The 24,127-nt window shown below is 32.3% G+C and overlaps 1 protein-coding gene across 6 annotated transcripts in view; it reads right to left on the reverse strand.

The window, feature by feature from the left end:
- The window catches only part of LNPK (lunapark, ER junction formation factor), a 68,279-nt gene that overhangs the window by 18,615 nt on the left and 25,537 nt on the right, over positions 1–24,127 (reverse strand). For 4 of the 6 annotated variants that reach the window (XR_004319951.1, XM_032479727.1, XM_032479729.1 and 1 more), the window contains exons 7-9: positions 18,816–18,911; positions 18,681–18,732; positions 2,255–2,467 (exon numbers count right to left, since the gene is read on the reverse strand). Coding sequence is in view for 4 of the 6 variants with exons in the window: in XM_032479727.1 (XP_032335618.1) it covers positions 2,255–2,467; positions 18,681–18,732; positions 18,816–18,911 (361 nt within the window). In the remaining 2 variants the exon portion in view is untranslated. The remainder of the gene's footprint in view (positions 1–2,254; positions 2,468–18,680; positions 18,733–18,815; positions 18,912–24,127) is intronic. The other 2 variants (XR_004319952.1, XM_032479728.1) reach the window with 1 other exon arrangement.

Raw genomic sequence — 24,127 nt, forward strand, 5'->3', positions numbered from 1 at the left:
TTTGAAACAAAATGAGGTCTTGTTGGAACAAGCCCTGCAATACAAATGGTTTTCAAAATGACTGTGACAAAAACTTAAAAGCATTCAAAAACAGGTTTAGGGCAGCAATACGATATTAATATATTAAAGAGATTTTTCAGAAAGAGATTTGCTTTCACAAATCTAAAGGCTGCTACCATCTTAAAAAGGGCAAACGATGTAAAATTATACCTAGTAAGTGAAATTAAGGTTTTAGAATAAGTTCTTAGTATTACAAATCAAGTACATTTTTCAGATTTCATCAGTTATTGGCATACTTGTACCAAAACATTCAATCATTACCATCAAAAAATAAACTTGTACGCAGACACTGTCATCCTTCGTTATCAAATTTTCAACTTGAATAAACATGCCAAATTAGATTTTGAAAGCATCTAAGCCAACTTAACTTTTGCTGGAATATTTTACTTCTATACATTTAAAATGAAAATGTCCATAAAGGAATCTGGATACATGAAACAACAGATTTCATAAAAATATATTAAATCCTTTGCATACTAATAACTTTTAAAGTAACACATTTTCGTATTCATGCTGTTATAGATAACGGCAATTAATACAAACATCAAGAGCAATCATTGTAGAAATACTGGTCATTTTTACACAGTTGGCAAATTATCAAGTACCTGCTGCTTATTAATTTTCAAACATATGGGAGCCCTGTGGTAATACACATTAAATTGATTCTCTTCCACAAATATGGCATAATGAAAAAATGAATTATTAATCTTCCCTATAAGAAATCACTTAACTCATTCATATTTCTGGCAATGTACAACTTAGATACATTCTTTTACATAGAAACTAATTAAAAACTTCAGTAAAATATGCTATATTTACATGATCACAAAATGGTAGGCCATCATTCCTGCTATAATCCTATTATTACATGTACTATAATACAGTTTTTATTACTTTATATGTTGCTAAACTTAAATTTCTTTAAAACTAGTCACACAAATGTATATAATTCACGCATTCTCACAAAAAAAATTCTTTCATTAAACAACTAAGAACTTTACAAACCACGGCTGTCTTAAATCAACCAGATAACTGAAAAATGAATAATTTTCAATAAATTTAATTTACTCAGTTTCACAAAATATATGGCTTCCTTGAGTGACATCATTATATGTCAAGTTTCGAAGCATTTTTTCAATTAACTAATAACTAAAAGTTATGATTTGTATTTATTTCATTTGTAGCTAGCTTTCTTAATTTATTTATAAATTAATAGTTTTCTAGTTTTCTAAAATCTTACATGAAGAAAATGCAGGAAAAAATCTACTGTATTAATAACATTAGATTGCTTATTGACTTTATTACATAAGTGCCCTGAGTACCTGATACCAACTACTGACTGGCCTCAAAATCATTATAAAGTACATGTTAGCAATTAGTCATGAAATATCAGAGTAATCTAAATTAAAATTAAATATCCCAAAATAAGATAAATAATTTACTATCATATTCAAGAACATGACATGGAAATCTACATAAAATAATGTGATCTGCTGAAGTAGTGAGCTTCTATACCCCAATCACACTCCAAAAGAAAGTTGCAGGGTAATGTAAACTATTACACTACAAGAGTCTTCCCCTAGAGGTCTACCACATTGAAAAAAGAGAATCCAAAGAAATAAAATAGTTGTAAAGGCAGTATGTTATTTCAGTAGAACTTTATGTTAAAGTATCTGTCAGAAAATACTAAGGTTCTACGGCTTAAAAAAAAAAAGAAATCTACCAAGCGCATATTAACATTAGTAGTATTATACACTATAGTGCATGAATATTCTTCCTGAAATACGTTAAGTAACTGTCATATTAAAAAAATAAATGAAGGGTTTAGCAAAAAGCATGAATATATTCCAAAAGTGTTCTCTTCTATTCTCATTTTATATAAATCTGGAGCCATTCTAAAGCTGAATATAAAAAGATACGCTATACTGTTGACTACAGAATACTACAAAGTTTTATTGCCATTTAAACAAAGAAGCCGTAACAGTTAAATGAGCTCAAGAAATAGGTTTCAGTATCACAAGGTGCCAGCTGTAAAGAGTTATGGCTAATTGAATATGGAACTCCTGCTTAATCAGATAACTGCTCTGCTATTTCCAAATGAAATGCCATTTCCATACTGTCTGAAAATGGCCCGTTTTATTGGTAACCAGAGAAAACAATATAAACTGTAAATAACATTAAGTGCTCTGTTTACCCATTCCAGGCACTGAAGTAGCAGGAGATCCAAGACGTCTTGGTAACACATTTGACGATAGGGCTGGAGTAACAGTTCTTTCTGGGGGTCCACCAGGGGCTGAAGTGTCCTTTGGTGGTCCAGGAGATACCGGAACTTGTGGAGGAGGGCCCTGGCTAGAGCTTGCTGGTGCTGGAGAAAGGTTTCTTTGAGCTGCAGTTCGCTGACGAATCTCTGAGAGTAAGAATAAAAAGTACGGATTAGTTCAATACCCAATATACCACCATTAGCCAATGTGACAAATGACCTACATTTAATAGTTCTGTGGCACTAGAAAGCATCTGTAGGTCAAACTGCTTGGAATAAGCAATCTATAAAATGTAACACTGAAAATTGACTATAAACAGAGTACTCTATTTCTGAACCTACAATTCAACCGCATATATAAATTTACACAACAAGCCTTGATCTAAGTCTATCTGCTGATATTATTTTCAAAATGAATTCAAATAAAATAAAATCATCACCCAATTATGCATTGTATCCTTTTACAATAATCCTTCCCAAGTTATGATAAAAGAAAGAAAACTTATCAGAATTACTGAAAATTACATAACTGTTTTTTCAAGTTCAAAAAATGATAATGCTAAGAAATGAGTGAACAAGTATATTCTGGAATTATCAAATAATTTATTAAGTAATTAATCTAAGTAGTCATAGAAATGCTGAAAAAGTATTCTTTACTATTAGGTACTATTCCCATCTCCTTTATACTACTGCTATCTTTTTGGGTAATTTTTTTTCCCAATACATTTAACAAAGGAAAATTTCCACTCTGCATTCACAATGTACTATCATAAATAAATCTTATCTTTTAGTTGCAGAAATTACAAGATTTTCCTTAACAGGGGTTGGTAAACATGCCAAATTCAGGCTGCCACCTCTTTTTGTAGTTTTATTGGAACACAATAATGCCTTTGTTTACATATTGTCTATGGCTGCTTTAGAAGAGTTGAGTAGTTACAACAGAGACCATATGGCTCTCAAAGCCATTTACTATATTTACTATCTGGTTCTTTACAGGAAGATTCATGATCCCCTCCCTACTTGATAATGTATAATTCAATTCTATCATTCCCTCTTCCCACCAATACTTATTTGAATGTTGATGGTAAGATCTCAAATTTTAAAGAAGCACTTAACAGCTTTTTAATTCTATATTATCACCTTAAATTATTATAAATCCTGAAACTACAGGCTAAAACAAAAGAAGTTAAATTTTAACTTTAATTGGCATGATTGGTTTTAAAAAATGCATAGTTTCAGAAGCAAAATACTTTAGGGTTCTATTTGACAGTTAAAGATTTTTATGAAAAGTTCATTGCAATTAAAACCACAGCTTAATCTGTACTGCCCCTGGGGCCCCTAAATTAGGCAATCAGAGATTTTTACCACCTTAGGCAGGGTCAATGCCCCTACCCAGTCCTGAAGCAGCTACAGAAGATGGACCACTGTCCCTCTGCACCCCCATAAGATTATGGGAGTAAAATCTCTGAGGGAGGAATGAGACAGAAGGGAAGAGGGCAGGACACAGCCATTAAAGGAATGCCACAGCAATTAGTACCAAGATGGCAGGAAAGTCAACTCCCAACAGATCTGGAGGCCCAAGATGGTGGGAGATTCAACCTCCAGTGGACCTTGAGCTATAAACATTGTAATGTATGCATTATACACATTGTAATGTACTAGCATGGTGAATGGTACACCCACAAGTGCCATGACAGTTCCAAAGCTAACCATGAAGGGTCAAAGAGAGGGTGGTGGCCCAATTCCTGGGAATCCATGCCTCTTCCCCAAAGTAGCTGGAATAATCCTCTCACTTATTGGCATATAAAAACTAGCAACACCACACATCTCTTGCCTTCCAAGCCTGCACTCTGTCTATGGAGTGTGCATCTACCTTTACTTTAACCAAACAACCCTCCCTTCCCTGTGTACATCTCTCTAAATAAATATACTTTTACTAAAAAAAAAAAAAAAAAAAAAAAAGTACAGCTTAATCATTAGATTTTAGTTTGCTATAATTTAATCTAATACTTAAAAACCTGGGCCCTGTGGTCAAAAAGGTTTGATTAGACTCCTACATAACCTCAGATGGGTTAACTTCACTAAGCCTCTCATTATCTGTAAAATAAGGATAGTAATATCCTAACTCAAAATTGTTATGACAATTAAATAAGATAATGCCTATAAATTGATAGCTCACATTTATTGAATACATATTATTTCAGATGGCAGTGTTTTCACACAACAATATATTTTCAAATAAGCATTTAGCTATAATTACTGGGACCAATCAGTTTTCCATTAGGTCTCAACTTAATCTCTAATCCAGCCATGGCAATGGTAAATTACAAGCATGTCCTCATTATATAAATGGAATTGCCTTTATATTTGGCAATTTTCCTTACAGTTCATAGAAAATTTCAGATTTTACGTAGACTAACTGTATCCTAATATCTTCTGCAAATTAGCTGGTTACTTAATTATCTTTTACTCACAAGGAACACCTTAAAAGATGGTTACACATTATAAAGGCCATTAAATGCTGCAAAAGGTACTGAGATCAATGAAATTATATAAAGGTTCAGTCATTTAAATTAATTTTTTAAAAATTAAACATCAAATTTTGTAAATCACTCTTAAGCAGATTTCCAGATAAAATATGACTGAAAAAATGACATTTTTCTTCCAGATAAATAAATGCTTAACATCTATTAGACTATATTAAAAGTCACTATTATCCTTTCACTTCTAGAACAAACACTTGAGACTGCTTCTTCTGAGTGTATTTACCCTGTGAAAATTAACTAAAGCCTTCTTTTTTTTTTTTTTAACATCACTCATATGCTACTATAAGGTAAGGTCTATAACTAGTTAACAAAGGACACCATGTCTAGCATTCCATAAAAGAGATTTGACTTAATAATTTCTAAATCTAAAATTAGGCAGACAAAAGCGAAAAATGGTATGTAAGAGTCAGGAAAGGGAGAAAACAGAGTTTCAATGTTCCTAAAGGAAAAAGCAGGTAACAACAAGTTATAATGACAAAGGTTGAAAACAGTTAGCAATATAATACCAAATCTATATTTGGTAAAGTGTTATGAAAATTCTGGTAGTCTCAATTTAAAATATCTAAGATTCATCTACTTTTAGCCACATGCTGTTTACAAATCCATTGTATTATAATTCTCTTAAAGAGTTTCTAGTACTCAATGAAGTAGTCACATTGGTTATATTGGTTATATTTCCTGCATTTAAATGCAAAATACCATCCCTCAACAACATTTACCAAGCATTCCACATCCATCTGTAAAGCATAATGACAGTTGTATAAAGTCAATTCTTGACCAGAGGATGTTTCAATATCCTTATCAATGATCAATCAACAATTCAATAAAAATCACACCAAATATGAGGACATTTCTATAATTTTAAATTCAAAATAAGGCAAATAGAAGCAAAATGAGATTAAAAACTACTATATTATGGTAAACAAAAGGAAGAAAATAAAGTGTAAAATACTGATAAAACAGATACTTGTTAACAACATAGACTCTAGAAACAAACTATCTTGACTTAAATTTTAGCTCCACCCCATTTATTAGATAGATGTGCATTCAGCCTTTTCCAGGTTGACGACATCTCTCAGTTCAGCTTTCTAATAATGAGAAGACTTAACCCTTATGGTTGTTGTAAAGAATAAAAGAGATAATCAACACAAAGAGCTTAGCCAGAGAACAAGGACTTAATAAGCAATAATATTAGAAGTAGTATACATCTAAAGGTTCCAGAGATTACAATGAATCTAAAGCTGAGCAATCTAGAATTTCTAAAGCAATTATTAAAATAAAATATAGACATTAATTTACAAGTTAAATGCTCTCCTAAAGTTACTTGTGAACTTGTTTAAATATATAAATTCACGATTTATGTAAAAACTTAAATTACTCTAGCTTGCTATTAAATAACTCTTGAGATGAATGATCATAATAATAATCTCTTAATTTATCAGATTTTAAAATACTGATTATTCACATACTGGTAGAAGGTTTTGTCTTTGTTTTGGTATTAAGCTGTCATAGGAAGAATGCAACACTTAGGAGGCCTGGATTTTCATCCTAGCTGACATCACCAGTTCCTCATATGAACTAAAAGGTCTTCTACCCACTCAGGTTTCAAATTTCTTTAGAGTTGGCAGAACTAAAAAGAGAGTCTTTGTATTTTCCCTGGCACTGGTTAAAGACCTTCTGAACTACTGTGTTCAGTTCTAAGCCTCATAAGAAAAAATTTCAATAACTAGGACTTTAGTAATGAGCAGCATAAAAATCTTTAAACCTGTGAATGATTCACAAATGCAGGTGAGGACACTCCTAAACTTAGGGTGATTTGGTTCTTTATGCGATTATGAGATACAGTTAGATCAGAGTGGAAATATATTTTCATGAGAGTTTCTATTTTTGAATTTATTTATATATATATTTATTTATATATTTGAATTATATTTGAATTCAGATCTCTATTGGTTAAATTTAAATGATTCCTTTAAGTAATAAAAACAATAAAGATCATGCATCTGATCTCTTCCTTTTACTTTCAAAATTTTCTAATGTTTACATTCACTGTACCATCTTCTTCACATCCTACTCAAACTATGCTCCTTCAATTCAGCTTCTGCCCTACTTCTCTACCAAAATTGTTTTCTCAATAGGTCAATAGCTTTTAATTAATAAAAATGACTCCATAATCTCTTTCTTTCCATAGAGGCAAAGCTTTCGGGGGGCGGGAGGAGAAAAACTTCCCTAACATTTCACTCCTCAACCCAACACAATCTGGTTTTTGTCCTCCTTCTTAACTATCAAAGTATCAACCTAGCACTGAAAGTACCGTTGTTTTGGTTACCAACTTATAACATTACCATTACTGTTGTTGTTGTTACAGCAACTTTTTATTAAATTCCTATTATTTTCTAGGAACTATACTAGGCACTTTACATGAGTTTACTAACTTCATCTAATATTTAGACTAACTTTTTGAGATAACTCCTATCCTCAGTTTTCAAAAGAAGAAACCAAAGCTGGGAAGACAAGTAACTTGCTCTCACAGAAACCAGGATACAAATCCAAGTTTTTATAACAATGATGCCCTCACTCTGTTATACAACTTGTCAGATTCAGTGGCCTCATTTGTCTTCTACTTACTTGATCCTTTGCAGAGTTTGACAGAGGATATCATCCCCACTGACACTTCAACTTTCTACATGCCAGTTCAAGTCTGCTTTTAACTCTGCTCATTTCTTCTTTTTCCTGGGATCCTTTATTTTCTATCTACTCTTAAATGTTAATATTCCCTGGGGTTCTGCCATAGGTCCTCTTACACTATTTTCTCTCTCTGGACAATTTCACTCAATCTCATGGTTTCAATAAATATCACCTATACTTCCCAATGACTCCTGATCTGTATTTATAACCTCATTCTTTTTTCTAAGTGCCACATGAAATAATTACCTATAAACTGTACCACTTGGATTTAATTCCCATGTAACAGATTCAAAAGCAAATTCATTATCTTCTACACAAACCTACTATTCCAATTCTCATGTCCTTTATCTTGTTCAAAACATTAATCTGGGGGGAGAATATAGCTCAGTGGTAGAATGCATGCCTAGCATGCACAAGGTCCTGGGTTCAATCCCCAGTTCCTCCATCAAAAATAAACAGATAAATTAAAAACCTAATTATCTCCCCCCCTAAAAAACATCTAACATCTACCAGTTCCCAAGCCAAAAACCTTCACTCCTCCTCCCACTCCCCACCTTCCAAATCCAATCACCACCAAGTCCTGTCAATCAACTCTGTTCTTAAAGGGTGCATGCAAAAACTCACTTAATCCAAATTCAAGTACAGAGGCCAGGGTCAGACCTATTTGCCAATCTCAGAAAGCTTCCTGGAAAGAGAGGAAGAAGGCAGCTGGAACTGTCCTGGGGAATGAGAGGTTGGAGGCACACACTTTTGGGATTTCACTTTACCCTGATGACACCAGAATTAGCAGGCACCATTGCGGAATCCTCTAGCCTATTAGGACAGGGAACTGCCTCACCCACCGGGTTGCTCACAGCAGTCTCATGTCACCAGGTCTCATAGCCAGAAGTGCTGGGGGGTCTGCACTGCCCAGCAATGTACCCCCAGTAACAGCACAAGGCAAGTCCTCTCAGCCAGCTGGGCCTGGGGCAAGCCCCAGCAAACACACAGTAACTGGCCCCACAACAACAGAAAGGGGCACACAGCCCACAAAGGGTACACTCCTGAAGCATCTGGATCTGGTAGACAGAAGGGAGCATGAGCGTTGGCCCCACAGGACATCTCTTACATAAAGCCACTTCTCCAAGATCAGGAAATGTAATGGATCTATCAAATACAAATAAATAAACACAGAGAATTAGGCAAAATGAGAAGACAGAAGACTGTTTCAAATGAAGGAACAAGACAAACCTGAGAAAAATAACTAAATGAAACGGAGATAAGCAATCTATCTGATAGGAAGAGTTCAAGGTAATTATCATAAAGATGCTCCCCAAACTCAGAAGAATGGATGACCATAGTGAGAACTTCAACAGAGTTAGAATATACTAAATTAAAAAAAAATAGAGCTTAAGAATATAATAACCAGAACAAAAAACACACCAGAGGGAATCACTGGAAGATTAATTTAAACTATATAGAAAAACAGACCAGCAATCTGAAAGACACAGTAGTGGGAACTGACTAAGCTGAACAGAAAAAAGAAAAAGAATTCAGAAAAATAAGAACAGTTTAAAGATCCTCTGGGACAACATCAACATTATAAGAATTAACATTCACATGATAAGAATTCCAGAAGGAAAAGAGAGAAATAAGGGGGCAGCTAATGTATGAAGAAATAATAGCTGAAAACTTCCCTAACCTGAGGAAGGAAAACAGACATCCAGGTCCAGGAAGCACAGACAGTCCCAAACAAGATGAACACAAAGAAGCCCACACCAAGACACATTATACTTAAAATATCAAAAGATAAAGAGAGAATCTTAAAAGCAGCAAGAGAAAAAACAATTAGTTACACATAAGGGAACTCCCATAAGACTATCAGCTAACTTTTCAGCAGAAAATTTGTAGGTCAGAAGGGAGTGGCATGATATATTCAAAGTAACAAGGGTGGGGGGGGTGGGGGAGTGGGGAGGGAGACTACAACCAAGAATACTCTACCAGCAAGGTTATTATTCAGAACTGAAGGAGACACAAAGAGTTTTACAGACAGCAAAAACTAAAGGTGTTCATCACCACTAAACCAGCCTTACAGGAAACATTAAAGGGACTTCTCTATGTGGAAAAGAAAAATCCACAACTAGAAATAAGAAAATTATAAAGGAAAAATCTCATTGGTAAAGACAAACATATAGTGAAGGTAGTGGATCAATCACTTGTAAGGCTAGTAAAAAGTTAAAAGGCAAAAGTAGTAAAATCATCTATATCTATGGTAAGTAGTTAAGAAATACACAAAACAAAAAGATGTAAAGTATGACATCAAAAACAAAACGTGGTGGGAGCTAAAAATACAGAGCTTTCAGAATGTGTCTGAATTTAAACAAGATCATCAACTTAAAATAGATGATTATATACATAGGCCATTATATATGAACTTCATGGTAACCACAAACCAAAAACCTATAACAGATACACACAAAAAAGGGAAGGAATACAAACATAATGTTAAAGATAATCATCAAATCACAAGGGAAGAAAGCAACAGAAGAAAACAGAAACAGAGAAGAATGACAAAACAACCAGAAAACAATAAAATGGCAGTAAGTACATACTTATCAATAATTACTTTAAATGCAAATGAACAAAATGCTCCAATCAAAAGACAATGGATGGCTGAATGAACAAAAAACCAAAACCCATTTATATGCTGTCTACAAGAAATTCACTTCAGATCTAAAGACACTTATAGACTGAAAGTGAAAGGATGGAAAAATATATTCTAAGCAAATGGAAATAAAAAGAAAGCTGGGGTAGCAATACTTATATCAGAACAAAATTGACTTTAAAACAGGCTGTAACAAGAAACAAAGAAGAGTATTACATAATGATAAATAGATCAATCCAACAAGAGTTATAACATTTGTAAATATCTATGTGCCAAATATAACAGAAGCTAAAAATATAAAGCAAATATTAACAAACATAAACAGAGAAAGAGACAGTAACACAGTAATAGCAGGGAACTTTAATGCCTCACTTACATCAATAGATAGATCAACCAGACAGAAAATCAATAAAAAACTGTCCTCAAATGACATATTAGACCAGACAGACAATATATACCAAACATTCCATCCAAAAACAGCAGAATACACATTCTTTACAATTGTATGTAGAACATTTTCCAAGATAGATCACATGCTAGGTCACAAACCACTCAATAAATTTAAGACAAATCATATCAAACATCTTTTCTGACTACAATAGCATGAAACTAGAAATCAATCACAAGAAGAAAATGGAAAAAACACAAACACATGGAATCTAAACAACATGCTACTAAACAACAAAAGATTCAACAACAACAACAACAAAAAAAATCAAAGAGGAAATTTAAAAATACCTTGAGACAAATAAAAACAGAGATGCAACATACCAAAACCTATGGGACATAGCAAAAGCAGTTCTAAGAGGTAAGTTTATAGTGATATAGTCTAACTCAAGAAAGAAGAAAAGTCTCAAATAAACAATCTAACATTATATCTAAAGAAACTAGAAAAAAAAGAATAAACAAAAACCAAAGTTAGTAGAAGGAAATAATAAAGATCAGACTTGAAATTAATGAAACAGACTAAAAAAAGAAGAAGAAAAAGAAAAAATCAGTAAAACTAAAAGCTGATTCTTTGAAAAGATGAACTTGACAAATCTTTAGTCAGACTCATAAAGAAAAAAAGAGAGGGCCCAAATAAATAAAACCAGAAATGAAGGAAGTTACAACTGACACAACAGAAATACAAAGGATAATAAAAAATTACTACAAACAATTATAAGCCAATAAAATGTACAACCTAGATGAAATGGATAAGTTCCTAGAAAAATACAATCTCCCAAAACTGAATCATAAAGAAATAGCAAGTATGAACAAACCAATTACCAATAGTAAAATTGAATCAGTAATCAAAAAACCCATGACATTTTTCACAGAACTGGAACAAATAATCCTAAAATTTACACGGAATCACAAATGACCGAGAACTGCCAAAGCAATACGGAGGGAAAAGAACAAAGCTGGAGGCATAACCCTCCCAGACTTCAGACAATACTACAAAGCTACAGTACTTAAAACAGTGTGGTACTGGCCCAAAAACAGATACAGGGATCAATGAACAGAATAGAGAGCTCAGAAATAAACTCACACACCTACAGTCAATTAATCTTTGACAATGGAGGCAACAATATACAATGGAGAAAAGACAGTCTCTTCAACAAATGGTGATGGAAAAGCTGGAAAACTACATGTAAATCAACTAAATTAGAATACACCCTCACATCATACAAAAAATAAATTCAAAATGGCTTAAAGGCTTAAATGTAACACAGGACACCATAAATCTCCTAGAAGAGAACACAGGCAAAAACATTCTCCGACATAAATCGTAGCAATGTTTTCCTAGGTCAGTCTCCCAAGGCAAAAGAAATAAAAGCAAAAATAAACAAATGGGACCTAATCAAACTTATATACTTTTACACAGCAAAGGAAACCATAAACAAAATAAAAAGACAACCTATGGACTGGGAGAAAATATCTGCCAATGATGCAACTGATGGGCTTAATTTCCAGAAAATACAAACAGCTCATACAACTCAATAACAACAACAAAAAACCCCCCAAACTCAATCAAGAAATGGGCAGAAGACCTAAAAAGACATTTCTTCAAAGAAGACATAAAGATGAAGATCAACAGGCACATGAAAAGCTGCTCAACATCACTAGTTATTAGAGAAATGCAAACCAAAACTACAAAAGTATCACCTCACATCTGTCAGAATGGCTATCACCTCACATCTGTCAGAATGATAAATGCTGGAGAGGACATGGATAAAAGGGAGCCCTCCTACACTGCTGGAATGGAATTTGGTGCAGTCACTATAGAAAACAGTACAGAGATTCCTTAAAAAACTAAAATAGAGTTGCCAGATGATCCAGTATTCCCACTCCTGGCCATGTATCTGAAGAAAACTCGAATATGAAAAGATATATGCACCTTCAGTGTTCACAGTAGCACTATTTACAATAGCCAAGATATGGAAGCAACCTAAATGTCCATTGACAGATGACTAGATAAAGAAGTTGTGGTATATATACTACTCTGTCATAAAAAAAGAATGAAATAATGCCATTTCTAGCAACCTGGATAGACCTAGAGATTATCATGCTAAGTGAAATAAGTCAGAAAAAGACAAATATCATATGCTTTAACTTATATGTGGAATCTAAAACATGAGACAAATGAACAAAACAGGAAGAGACTCTCAGACACAGAAAATAAACTTACGGTTTATTTACAAAACAGAAACTCACAGACATAGAAAACAAACTTATGGTTACTAAAGGGGAAAGTGTGTGTGTGGGGCGGGGGGTATAAACTAGGTATTCTGGATTAGCAGGTATAAACTACTATATATGAAATAAATAAATAAGGCCCTACTGTATAGCACAGGGAACTTATTCAATACCTTATAATAACCTATAATGAAAAATAATATGAAAACGAATATATATAAAAAACTAAATCACTATGCTGTATACCAGAGACTAATGCAACATTGTAAATCAACTATACTTCAATTAAAAAAAAAATTAAAGAAAAAAAACAACAAAAGTTCAGGACCAGATGGCTTCACAGATGAATTCTATCAAACATTTAAAAGAGAGTTAATACCTATCCTTCTCAAACTATTCCAAAAATTGAAGAGGAAGGGTCACTACCAAATTCATTTCACAAGGTCACCATTACTCTGATACCAAAATCAGACAAAGACACCACAAAAAAGAAAATGACAAGCCAATATCCCTGATAAACAAAAGATGCAAAAATCCTCAACAGAATACTAGCAAACCAAATTTAATGATACATTAAAAGGATCAAACACCATGATCAAGTGGCATTCATCCCAGGAATTCAAGGATAGTTCGATATTCACACTCAATCACTACAATACACCACATTAACAAGACAAAGATAAAAATTATGATCATCTCAATAGATGCAGAAAAAGCATGACAAATTTAACATCCATTTATGATAAAAACTCTCAACAAACTGGGTGTAGTGGGAACATATGTCAACACAATAAAGTCCATATATGACAAACCCACAACTAACAGCAGATTCAATGGAGAAAAGCTCAAAGTTTCTCCTCTAAGAATCAGGAATAAGACAAAAGTGCCCACTCTCACCATGTTTATTCAACACAGTACTGGAAGTCCTAGCCACAGAGAGACTAAATAAATAAATAAATGAATAAATAAATAAATTAATAAATAAATAAATAAATAAATAAACAAATTTTAAAAAGGCATCCAAATTGGAAAGAACATAAAACTGTAACTATTTACAGATAACATCATATTATATACAGAAAACCCTAAAGACATTACCAAAAAAAAAAAAAAAACAAACTTGTAGAACCAACTAATGAATTCAGAAAAGTTGAAGGATACAAAATTAATATACAGAAATCTGTTTTGTCTCTATATAATTAACTATCAGAAAGAGAGATTAAGAAAACAATTCATTTATAATTGCATCAAAAAGAATAAAATAGCTAGGAACAAATTTAACAAAGAAGGTGAAAGACCTGTACTCTGAAAACTGTAAGACACTGATGAAAGAAACTGATAATGACACAAATAAACGGAAAAATATGCCATGCTCATGGATTGGAAGAATTAATGCTGTTAAAATACCCATACTACCCAAAGCAATCTACAAATTCAATGTAATCTCTATCAAAATACCAATGGCATTTTTTCACAGAACTGGAACAAATAATCCTAAAATTTGTATGGGACCACAAAAAACTCCAAATAGCCAAAGCAATCCTGAGAAAGAGGAACAAAGCCAGCGACATCATGCCCCCTGATTTCAAACTATACTACAAACCTATAGTAATCAAAAAAGTATGGTACTAGCACAAAAACAGTCACATAGATCAATGGAACAGAACAGACAGCCCAGAAGTAAGCTCATGCTTATAGTGAATTAATCTATGGCAAAGGATACAAGAATATAAAGCGAGGAAATGGCAGTCTTTTCAATAAATAGTGTTGGGAAAATTGGACAGCTGTGCACAAAAGGATCCTACTACTTTCTTACACCATATACAAAAATAAAGTCAAAATGGATTAAAGACTTATATGTAAAACCTAAAAATTTAAAATCCCTAGAAGAAAACATAGACAATAAACTCTTTACATCAGTCTTAGCAAAATCTTTTTGGATCTGTCTTCTCAGGCAAGGGAAACAAAAGCAAGAATAAACAAATGGAACTAATCAAAGAAAAAAGTTTTTGCACAGTGAAGGAAACCAACAACAAAACAAAAAGGCAACCTACTGAATGGGGAAAGATGGCAAATGACATATCCAATAAGGGGTTAATATTAAAACTATACAAATAACTTAAACAACTCAATACCAAAAAACAACAACAACAACAACAACAAAAACAAGCAATCTGATTAAAAAATGAGCAGAGGACTTGAGACAACATTCATCCAAGGAAGACATATGGATTACCAACAGATACATGAAAAAATGCTCAATATCCCTAATTATCAGGGAAATGCAAATCAAAACCACAATGAGATATCAACTCACACCTGTCAGAAAGGCTATAACCAAAAAGACAACAAATAACAAGTGCTGGCAAGGAGAAAAGGGAACCCTCGTACATTGTTAGTGGGAAATGTAAACCAGTGAAGCCACTGTAGAAACAGTATGGAGGTTCCTCAAAAAATAAAAACAGAACTACCAGAAAATCCAGCAATTCCACCTCCTGGGTTTCTATCTGAAGGAAACAAAAACACTAATTCAAAAAGATACATGCACCCCTATGTTCATTATTTATTTATAATAACCAAAGTATGAAAGCAACCTAAGTGTCCATCCATAAATAAATGAATAAAGAAGATAAGGTATATATATATACACATATACACGCATACAATGGAGTATTAGTCAGCCAAAAAACAGAATGAAATCTTGCCATTTGCAACATGGATGGGCCTAAAGGGTAAGTGAAATAAGTCAGACAAAGAAAGACAAAACCATATTATTTCATTTATTGGGAAATTTAAAAACCAAAACAAAGGAACAAACAAAACAAAATAGAAAGAGACACACAGATACAAACTGGTAGTTGCCAGAGGGGAGGGAGTTGAGGGATAGACAAAATAGAAGGGGATTAAAAGGTACAAACTTCTACTCATACAATAAATATATTATGGAGATATAATGTACAGCATAGGGAATATAGTCAATAATATAATAATTTGTTATGGTGACACATAGGTATTATATTTATTGTGGAGATCACTTTGTAATGTATATAAATGTCAAATCACTATGTTGCACGCCTGAAATTAATATTGTATGTCAATTATACATCAATACCTTTTCTTAATAAATAAAAAGAAACATAAGGGATAAAAAAGGGGAGAGAGGCAGCCAGCAGCCAGATTAGCATTATGTTCAGTAAATATTATACTGCTTTTAGTGCTAAACCTAAGCAAATCAAAGAATACTATTCTTAAATTTTATAATCAGTTTCAGTATAATATGTATCATTAACACCTAAATAATAAAAACAAAAGAAAGCAATCTACTACACATGAATCAAAGTTCTGGTTCAGCAATCATGTAAGAGAGCTAGTAAAATAAGGACACCTTAATTAGATTCAATTTGGAGAGCAGATCTATTCAAGTGCCACACATGTACATACATACACCTTTAGTACTTTTTCCCCTTGTCTATTACTTAAGTTCAGAAATAAGTGAAAGAAAAAAAAGGAAAAGAAACAGGGAGGGAGACAAGAAGGTGATGGGGAGAAAGAGTGAGAGAGGAAGGAAGGGAAGAAGGAACGAGCAAACAAGCAAACGAACAATGGTTTAAAGCAAAGAAAGACTTGACTTTTAACTCACAGAAACACAAAACTTAAACATAAATAAAATATGACTAAGTCACCTATAAAAATGACAGTAACAAGATCAAATTAAACAAGAAAACTGAATTATAGTTCTCAAAAAGTAGACTAAATTTGAGATACAGTTTAGAATTTTTTTTAAATAGGGAAAAAATTCCAAACAGAATTACTATGGACCTAGAAAAGCTCCGAATACTAGAATAGTATACTCCAGAAGAAAGTCTTTTAAAAAATAGGTTATAAGCTTCTTAAGGTCAAAAACCATATTATATTCATCTGTTTATTCCCCATGGTGTTTACACATAAGAGTTATTTAATACATTCTTTTAAGTGAACAATTCACTTATATTACAGCTAAATGTTAACTCTCCCTAAAAGAATATCCAAAAGCAGTGCTGCAAGAATCCAAAGTAGGGAGACCACCAATGGTTTTTCTATCATTACAGTACGACATTAGAAGGAAAAATTTGGGTTTCAGAAGTTTCTAAGCAAAGATAAGTTTAGATTCTTAAACGAACTTACATTGCCTAAATATTAATAAACGCTTAATAGCAATATAGGGGATCATACATCTGTTCTTTCTTTAATAAGAGAGAACAGTGTTTTTCTTTAAGTAACAGCAAGAGCTTTCTGCAAAATATTGCATTTTAAAAATATATTCACCAAGATTATTTAAAAAGCAGTTTTGAAAAGTTAGTACCAATTATACAAAATACTGTAAAAAGTATAGAAACTTGCCCTGCAGGCTAATAAAATTTTTATAATTACTAGAAAGAAGTGTAAATTATAGAAAATTTTAAACTGATTATGAAAGTAGGTGTTTCATTGCAAGTATCTATGTCTGATTTATTTTAATCATATTTAAACTTTTGATAAACTTTCACATTTATCAAAAGAGCAAGCTAATATCTCTATAAACCAAAATCTTACTGATAAAGAGTGGAAGAGGGTAGAATTCTTCCCACATAGCTCCACCAATTAGAAAACCTAAAACTGTTATGACTTATTTAGTACTCAAGGTCTTTGCGGATATTTATAAAAGAATTGGCTTCTCAAAGTTCTGAACGTAACCCTAACTTTATAAACCAGGCTCTAATTCTGATGATTTATAAAAACAGAAGTTAAATTTTTAATGGTATATTCTATTACAAAAGCCTTACGAACTATAGACATACCTCGTTGTATTATGCTTCACTTTATTATGCTTTGGAAATACTGAGCTTTTTTTTTTTTTTACAAATCGAAGGTTTATGGCAACCCTGCATTGTCAGATGATGGTTAGCATTTTTCAGCAATAAAGTATTTTTTTAATTAAGGTATGTACATTGCTTTTTTTTAAGACATAATGCTTTTGCACTTAACAGACAACAGTGTAAACGTAACTTTTATACACACTGGGAAACCAAAAATTCATGTGACTCATTCTATTATAATATTGAGTTTACTGGGGTGGTCTGGAACCAAACCTGCATTATCTCCAAGGTATGCCTGTATATTATTATATTCTAGAGAAGAGAACAAAGAGGGAAGCCAATGCAAACTCGAAAATATCTTTTCATATGCCAGTCTTCGGAATACTTCACGTAACCACTTAAAATAACATTTTAAAAATTACATAATATTTAATGATATAATAGTAATTGTTTCACTAGTAATTTGGAAATATAATCTCAGAAAGAGTTAATGTTATCATGTAGAAGTAATTCAATTTTTTCCTCACTTCTAAACTATTTTATTTTCTTCCTAACTAAAAGTGTTATTTCAGAAACTCAAGTTTGACAAAAATTTTCATTAAATGCCTCTAAAATAAGTCATAAAAATGTAAAAATTTTCATAATAGCAGCTATCCCAGGAGATTCTTATTTAAAGAGGGTAAAAATCTTATAAAATATTGGTGAAATAACTTAAATTTCAAAAGACTAAAACCAGTTATATATTTAGTCTCAACAGGTAACATCTTTACTTATCAACATATTCTTTTAAAATCAAAATGAAATAAAATCATTGCCATCTGCTTTAAGTCATATCCTAAATTACCAAATACAAATTAACATAAAAGCACTCTACATAAGTTTTTATACACCTCTACCACACTTTTGAACTCACTTGGGTAAATATGGATCTTTCCAACAGCAGCAGCAGTTTCTACAAAGTTATTTACCTTGTCCAGGTCTTGCAGTTACAGCTGCTCCAGCAGATGGCGGCTCAAACTCCTATCAAATATAATACTGTTATTACAGTGACCTACTACTTTTATGCAATTTATAATAAAACAGTAGCGATATCACAGCCTCACCTTTGCTTTCTTTGAGTCTGGATCAAACCTTTCAAGAATTAATTTAGCCGTTTTGTAAGTTTCTTTTTCCATGACCTCTTCAAGCTGCAAACAAAACTTTCCATAAATTGTCACATATTAAAACACACATACACTACTTATTTTTATAAGTCTTATTCAAAAAGTATTTAAATACAAAGCTTAAAATAAACAGCACATAACATACCCAGATAGCATGAAAGACTTCCTACATTCAAATAATTAAAATCCGGATTTTTAAAATGGCTTCTAACCTCTAATATGTTACTTTTATTTAACAGCTTTACTGCAAGGAAATACCAAATATTGCTAATTGTTTACGTATAATGAGGAGAATAATTACATGCACCAACTTCAATAATGGAATGTGCAAAAATCTATCAGCTATCATTATTGGAAGTTATTAGACATGACAAGCAAATGACAGGCAATTCCTCAGATTTATTTCCTCATAGCACTTAATGCTATTAATTTAAAGAAGGTCGTTAGCCAAGAGCTTTACAAAATAAAATCTCTGTGCCAATTAACTGCTGTCAGCATCGATTTTAGATTATTTATTAGCAGAAGCAATTAGCTTGCTGCAAATGCAGTGAAAACTCACTAACTGGGAGAACAGCCATGCTCTCTCATGGAATTTGCTCAAATGACTTTAAAAGCTGAAGCTCCCTCTTTTTTATTTAGATTCATACAACTTTAGAAGGGAAAAACTGAACACAATAAGAATTTAAGTAAAAATTTTACTGAGCTCTATGCTCACACTAGGGATTGTAATTAAAGCATTCCATTATTATAGCATTTTATTTACAATGTACTTCAGTCACTTTATGGTTGAATATATGGGTTTAATTTAAAAAGTAATCACTAGTAAAATATCATTTTAGCAGTTACAGCCCAATATCAGAAAAAGCTTAACTTTAGAACAAGACAATCATAGTTGTGGCAAATAGCTAATGTATAGAATAAAAGACTTATGTAAAACTTGGAACAGGACCTTTTCCTTCTCATTGACCACTGATAGCCACTTAGATTCATTAAATATGCTTATTTCAAAGGACATTTATTTTAAAATGCAAAGAAGAGCACATTTACCAAGTTAAAATACAGCTTAAAATATACTGCCACAATAGTAGTTAATAGATTCCTCATTAAAAACTCAATTTCACATTTAAGAAGTGCTTAGATGATTTATTAACCTTGGTTTAGTGAAATTAAAACATTTTTCTAATTATTTCAAAATTATGATAAATTCTCAAAACAAGCAAGTTTAATTTTCTTATGTAAAGAAACTGTAACATCACCTTAGAATTGGGGGGAAATTGGGGGTGGGGATAGAGATAAGGCATGATAGAATATATCCCCAAATCAACATAATCTACATGAAATATCAAAGAACTGAATCAATCCCTGATCTCTACAAATTAACTTAAAAAATTTTTTTTGGTGGGGGGAAGTAATTAGGTTTATTCATTTATTTTCAGAGGAGGTACTGGGGATTGAACCCAGGACCTCATGCATGGAAAGCATGCGCTCTACCACTTGAACTAAAACCCTCCCCCTTACAAATTAACTTTTGATGGTTTAGACCAGTTTTGTAACAAGAGAACTTTATGTAATGATGGAAGTGGTTTATATCTGCACGATACAGCAGCTACTACTATATATGTGATAAGTGATCACTTAAAACATTGCTCGTGAAACTAAGGAACTGAACTGCAGCTACTTTTATTCCATTTTAAATAATGTAAATTTAAAAAGCTACATGAGGTTAGTGGCTACAGATTTGGACAGCATAATTCTACAGTAAGGCTATTGCTAGGTTTAAAAGGAAGATTAGATACAACTATGATCTTTAAAACAACACACAAAACTCAAAACCAAAATGCCACTTTTACCAAACAACTGCAATTCCTAGTACATCATTCAGCAAGTATTCATGCTTATGTATATGTACATGTAAAGTAACTTAAAATCATTTTAAAAAGCAAAAGATAAATATCCATTCTCTCTTTCTTTTGCATTTACTTCTAAAAATTTTTCCCATAATAGCTTAACACATTTCTCCTACAACATTTTAAGTAAATAATATGTTTTATAGACATCTGATCAGTTGGAAGAACATGAACATGAAACTCTGAAGTCAGAAAAGATCTGGGTTCAAAGGACATCTCCATTCTTAATTAGCTGTAGAAAGACTTTGAGCAAGTCTGTTAGCCTTAGTTTCTCCTTTTGTAGAGCAGAAACATTAACACTGTCTCATAACACTGTTGTGCAATTTAAATAATGCAGGAGAGTCTACAATAGTACCTAACACAAAGACACAAAATCGTCAATGATACTTAAATTATTCAGAATGCGTCTGAAACAGTCTTTTCAAATATCCAACATATTAATCCATCCCAGGATTCAGGAATGAAAAAGTGAATTCTCAGAATTCCCTAAATTGTAAGTTATTCTGTATACTTCATAATATTTTATATATTTTAAACAAGAGGGAATGATATAACAAAGAGTGAGTTGTTTTCTTGTGATATTGTTATACTAAAAGTTTCAGAGATTTTTATTTAAAAAAGAGAATCATAAACACATGGTTGCTTATTTATTATGAATCAACATTATTTTGACAAGATTATATATTTTGAGAACATACAAAAATTACTTCTACCTGATACAGAATTTCATCATAGAGAAATGAAAAGGACACTAACATAAATGTCAATTTTTTTTAATTTTGAAAGATAATTCTATAATATTTAAATTATAATTCTTGAAATAAAATTTTAAAACACACAAAGCATTAATTGCCCTATCCAATATTCATGATCCTTGTTTCATAACAAGTATTCCAGATATAGAAAAACTTCTTTCATTTTGCATTGACTTGGATCAAATTATTAAGGGTGTGCCCCAAAACATCCTCAACTCAGAGTTAGGTACATGCTGTGCCATTTAAATTCATATTTTTATAATGATAAATACATAAAAATATTGTCTCATTTCCCTGATTTTGGTTTTGCTTATGAAAGCAATATTGTTTTGACTAATTCAGATTTTAAATCATTTTCTGATTTCATATGAGTATTCCACAGTAATAGTAATCTCTCTCTCTGCATTTCTTCTGTTAAAGTGGTTACAAAGATCTGTAGCCTACAGTGAATATTCAAACACTGGAAAATGCCCGCAAACATTATTGGGTAATATAAAAATGTAACATTTGAAACTTCTAGTGAGGCTAACAGCCCTACATAGAATCACTTGATGCAACTGCCAATTGTAGGACTTCTTTTGCTTCCAAAATTTATTTCATGGACTATCACTCACAGGATTTTGTATACAGAATACTCTGTATATAAACTCATTAATATTTATCTGTAACAATAACTCACCATCATTAAGAGAAAGGGCCTATAAAACATATTTATAACATGGCCACAAAAGGAAGACTGCCTGATTAGATTGTACCACTTCTCTTCTCTATGTCCTATCCTGTTCCCTGAAATGTCCACATTAACCTACAGTTCAGCATGTCAAGATATCTTGCTCTTGCTTTCAATGACATTAGTGGATTCTTTTGAACCAGTAACATTTGTAGTGATTGTTAAGCTTAAATTCTCAGAGAATTATAATACTTCCTTCCATGTTCCCAATTTCTCAACTGATCGAGAGAATTTCCTGAGAAATGCCAGAAAAGAATCACCATATAGAAATACCTGTATTATTCTGGAAAAAGCACAGCACTTTCATGAAGCCACTTCGAGAGGTCATTTTGACTCATGTTTTGATGGATTTTGACTTAAGATCACAAAATATGTGACTGGCAGAATGTACACATCCAAACTTGGGAAGGTTTTTTAGGTAACTAAAGATTAATTCCTGGCTTTATTTTAATAAGTAAATTACATTACTTACACTAAGTTCTTAGATTTAAAACGTTGTTACTCATTTTCCCTTTCTAAGTAATTTAACTTTTTAATCAGTTGATGATTCATATTTATTGTTACAAATTACTTCCACACGTTACAAATTACATTACAAATCTATCCAGATTAAAGAGATGCAACCTTGAGGAAACCACCTTTAATAAAACGTCAAGTAGTAAATACAATTTATATTAATTTTTTTAGTGAAAGAGAAGGGTTAGGAGTTGGCTAATTTTAAACCAATAGTTATTTTTTTTTCTGCCAGCATTTTTAATATAAATGTGGAGTTAAACACCAATGAACATCAGTTTTGATTACATTTTGCTTTTGCTCCAAAGTAATGTCCCTTCTTTTTCCTCTCAATACCAGAACAATCATTAGCAAGCATTGCTCCTTATAAATTCACTCTTAATACTTATTGTTCTAAACAAAGTGTAAAACTACTCAAACAAAGCAGGTCTGTTAAGGACTTGAGCAATAAAGGCCAGGGAACAGCTCCCAACAGCAACAGTTCTTTAACTAACAATCAAGTCAAAGCAAACTGTGTTCCCTAATTAATGAAATGAGTTAGGGCTGCCAACTTATTTTTCTTTAATCATAGTGCAAGAGAAATGTCATGCTGAACTAGTCTGTAATATTTTTGCTTCACGAACCATTTAGATACACAAAACTATTGAACCCTGAACTGAATTTTCCAACTGTCAGACCTAGACGGAGCATCTTTTATGTTGTGATTCCATCAAGGGCTATTAAAGAATAGCGTGGTTTGCCCTTTCACAGAATTTTCCAAGTCTGCTCTGTTACTCTACTGAGAGTTTTTCCCCAATCATGTGTTCTCCAAGATTCTGTCTTCTGGTCATATGATGCCACTAACATTGATTCAGCTTCTCATCACTTAGAATTTTTTCTCCTTATTTTTTTCCTTTTTTTTTTTTTTTTTTTTCCTTTTTCTTTTTCCTTTTGTCTCCCCTCTTTGTATTTTCTACTTTAATCAACATTTCTCCCTTTTGGTACAAGTAGGGCTTGGCTCTGATCAACACTACCAGCTCTTCTTTTTATTGCATTGGCAAACTAATCATATCACAACTTTCATATCATTGAGAACCATCAGTATTTCCTCATTTTGAATTTCTGGCTGTTCCACAATTTACAGAATGCCAGAAATATAATAAGATACAATGGGAATATTTCTATGTTTCAATTTAGAACCATCAAAAATGGCAATGCAATTTGGTAAATACCTCACAGAACACTGAAGAGGGATCAAACAAAATGGATAATTTCAAAATTAAAGTTCCTTTATTTATTCAGGTACTTAACTCCCTCAAGACTAGTGTCTTGTCTTACCAATTCATGTAATTTTTAACATTAATCTTA

The sequence above is a fragment of the Camelus ferus genome, chromosome 5 (genome assembly GCF_009834535.1).
Source record: "Camelus ferus isolate YT-003-E chromosome 5, BCGSAC_Cfer_1.0, whole genome shotgun sequence".
NCBI lineage: Eukaryota > Metazoa > Chordata > Mammalia > Artiodactyla > Camelidae > Camelus > Camelus ferus.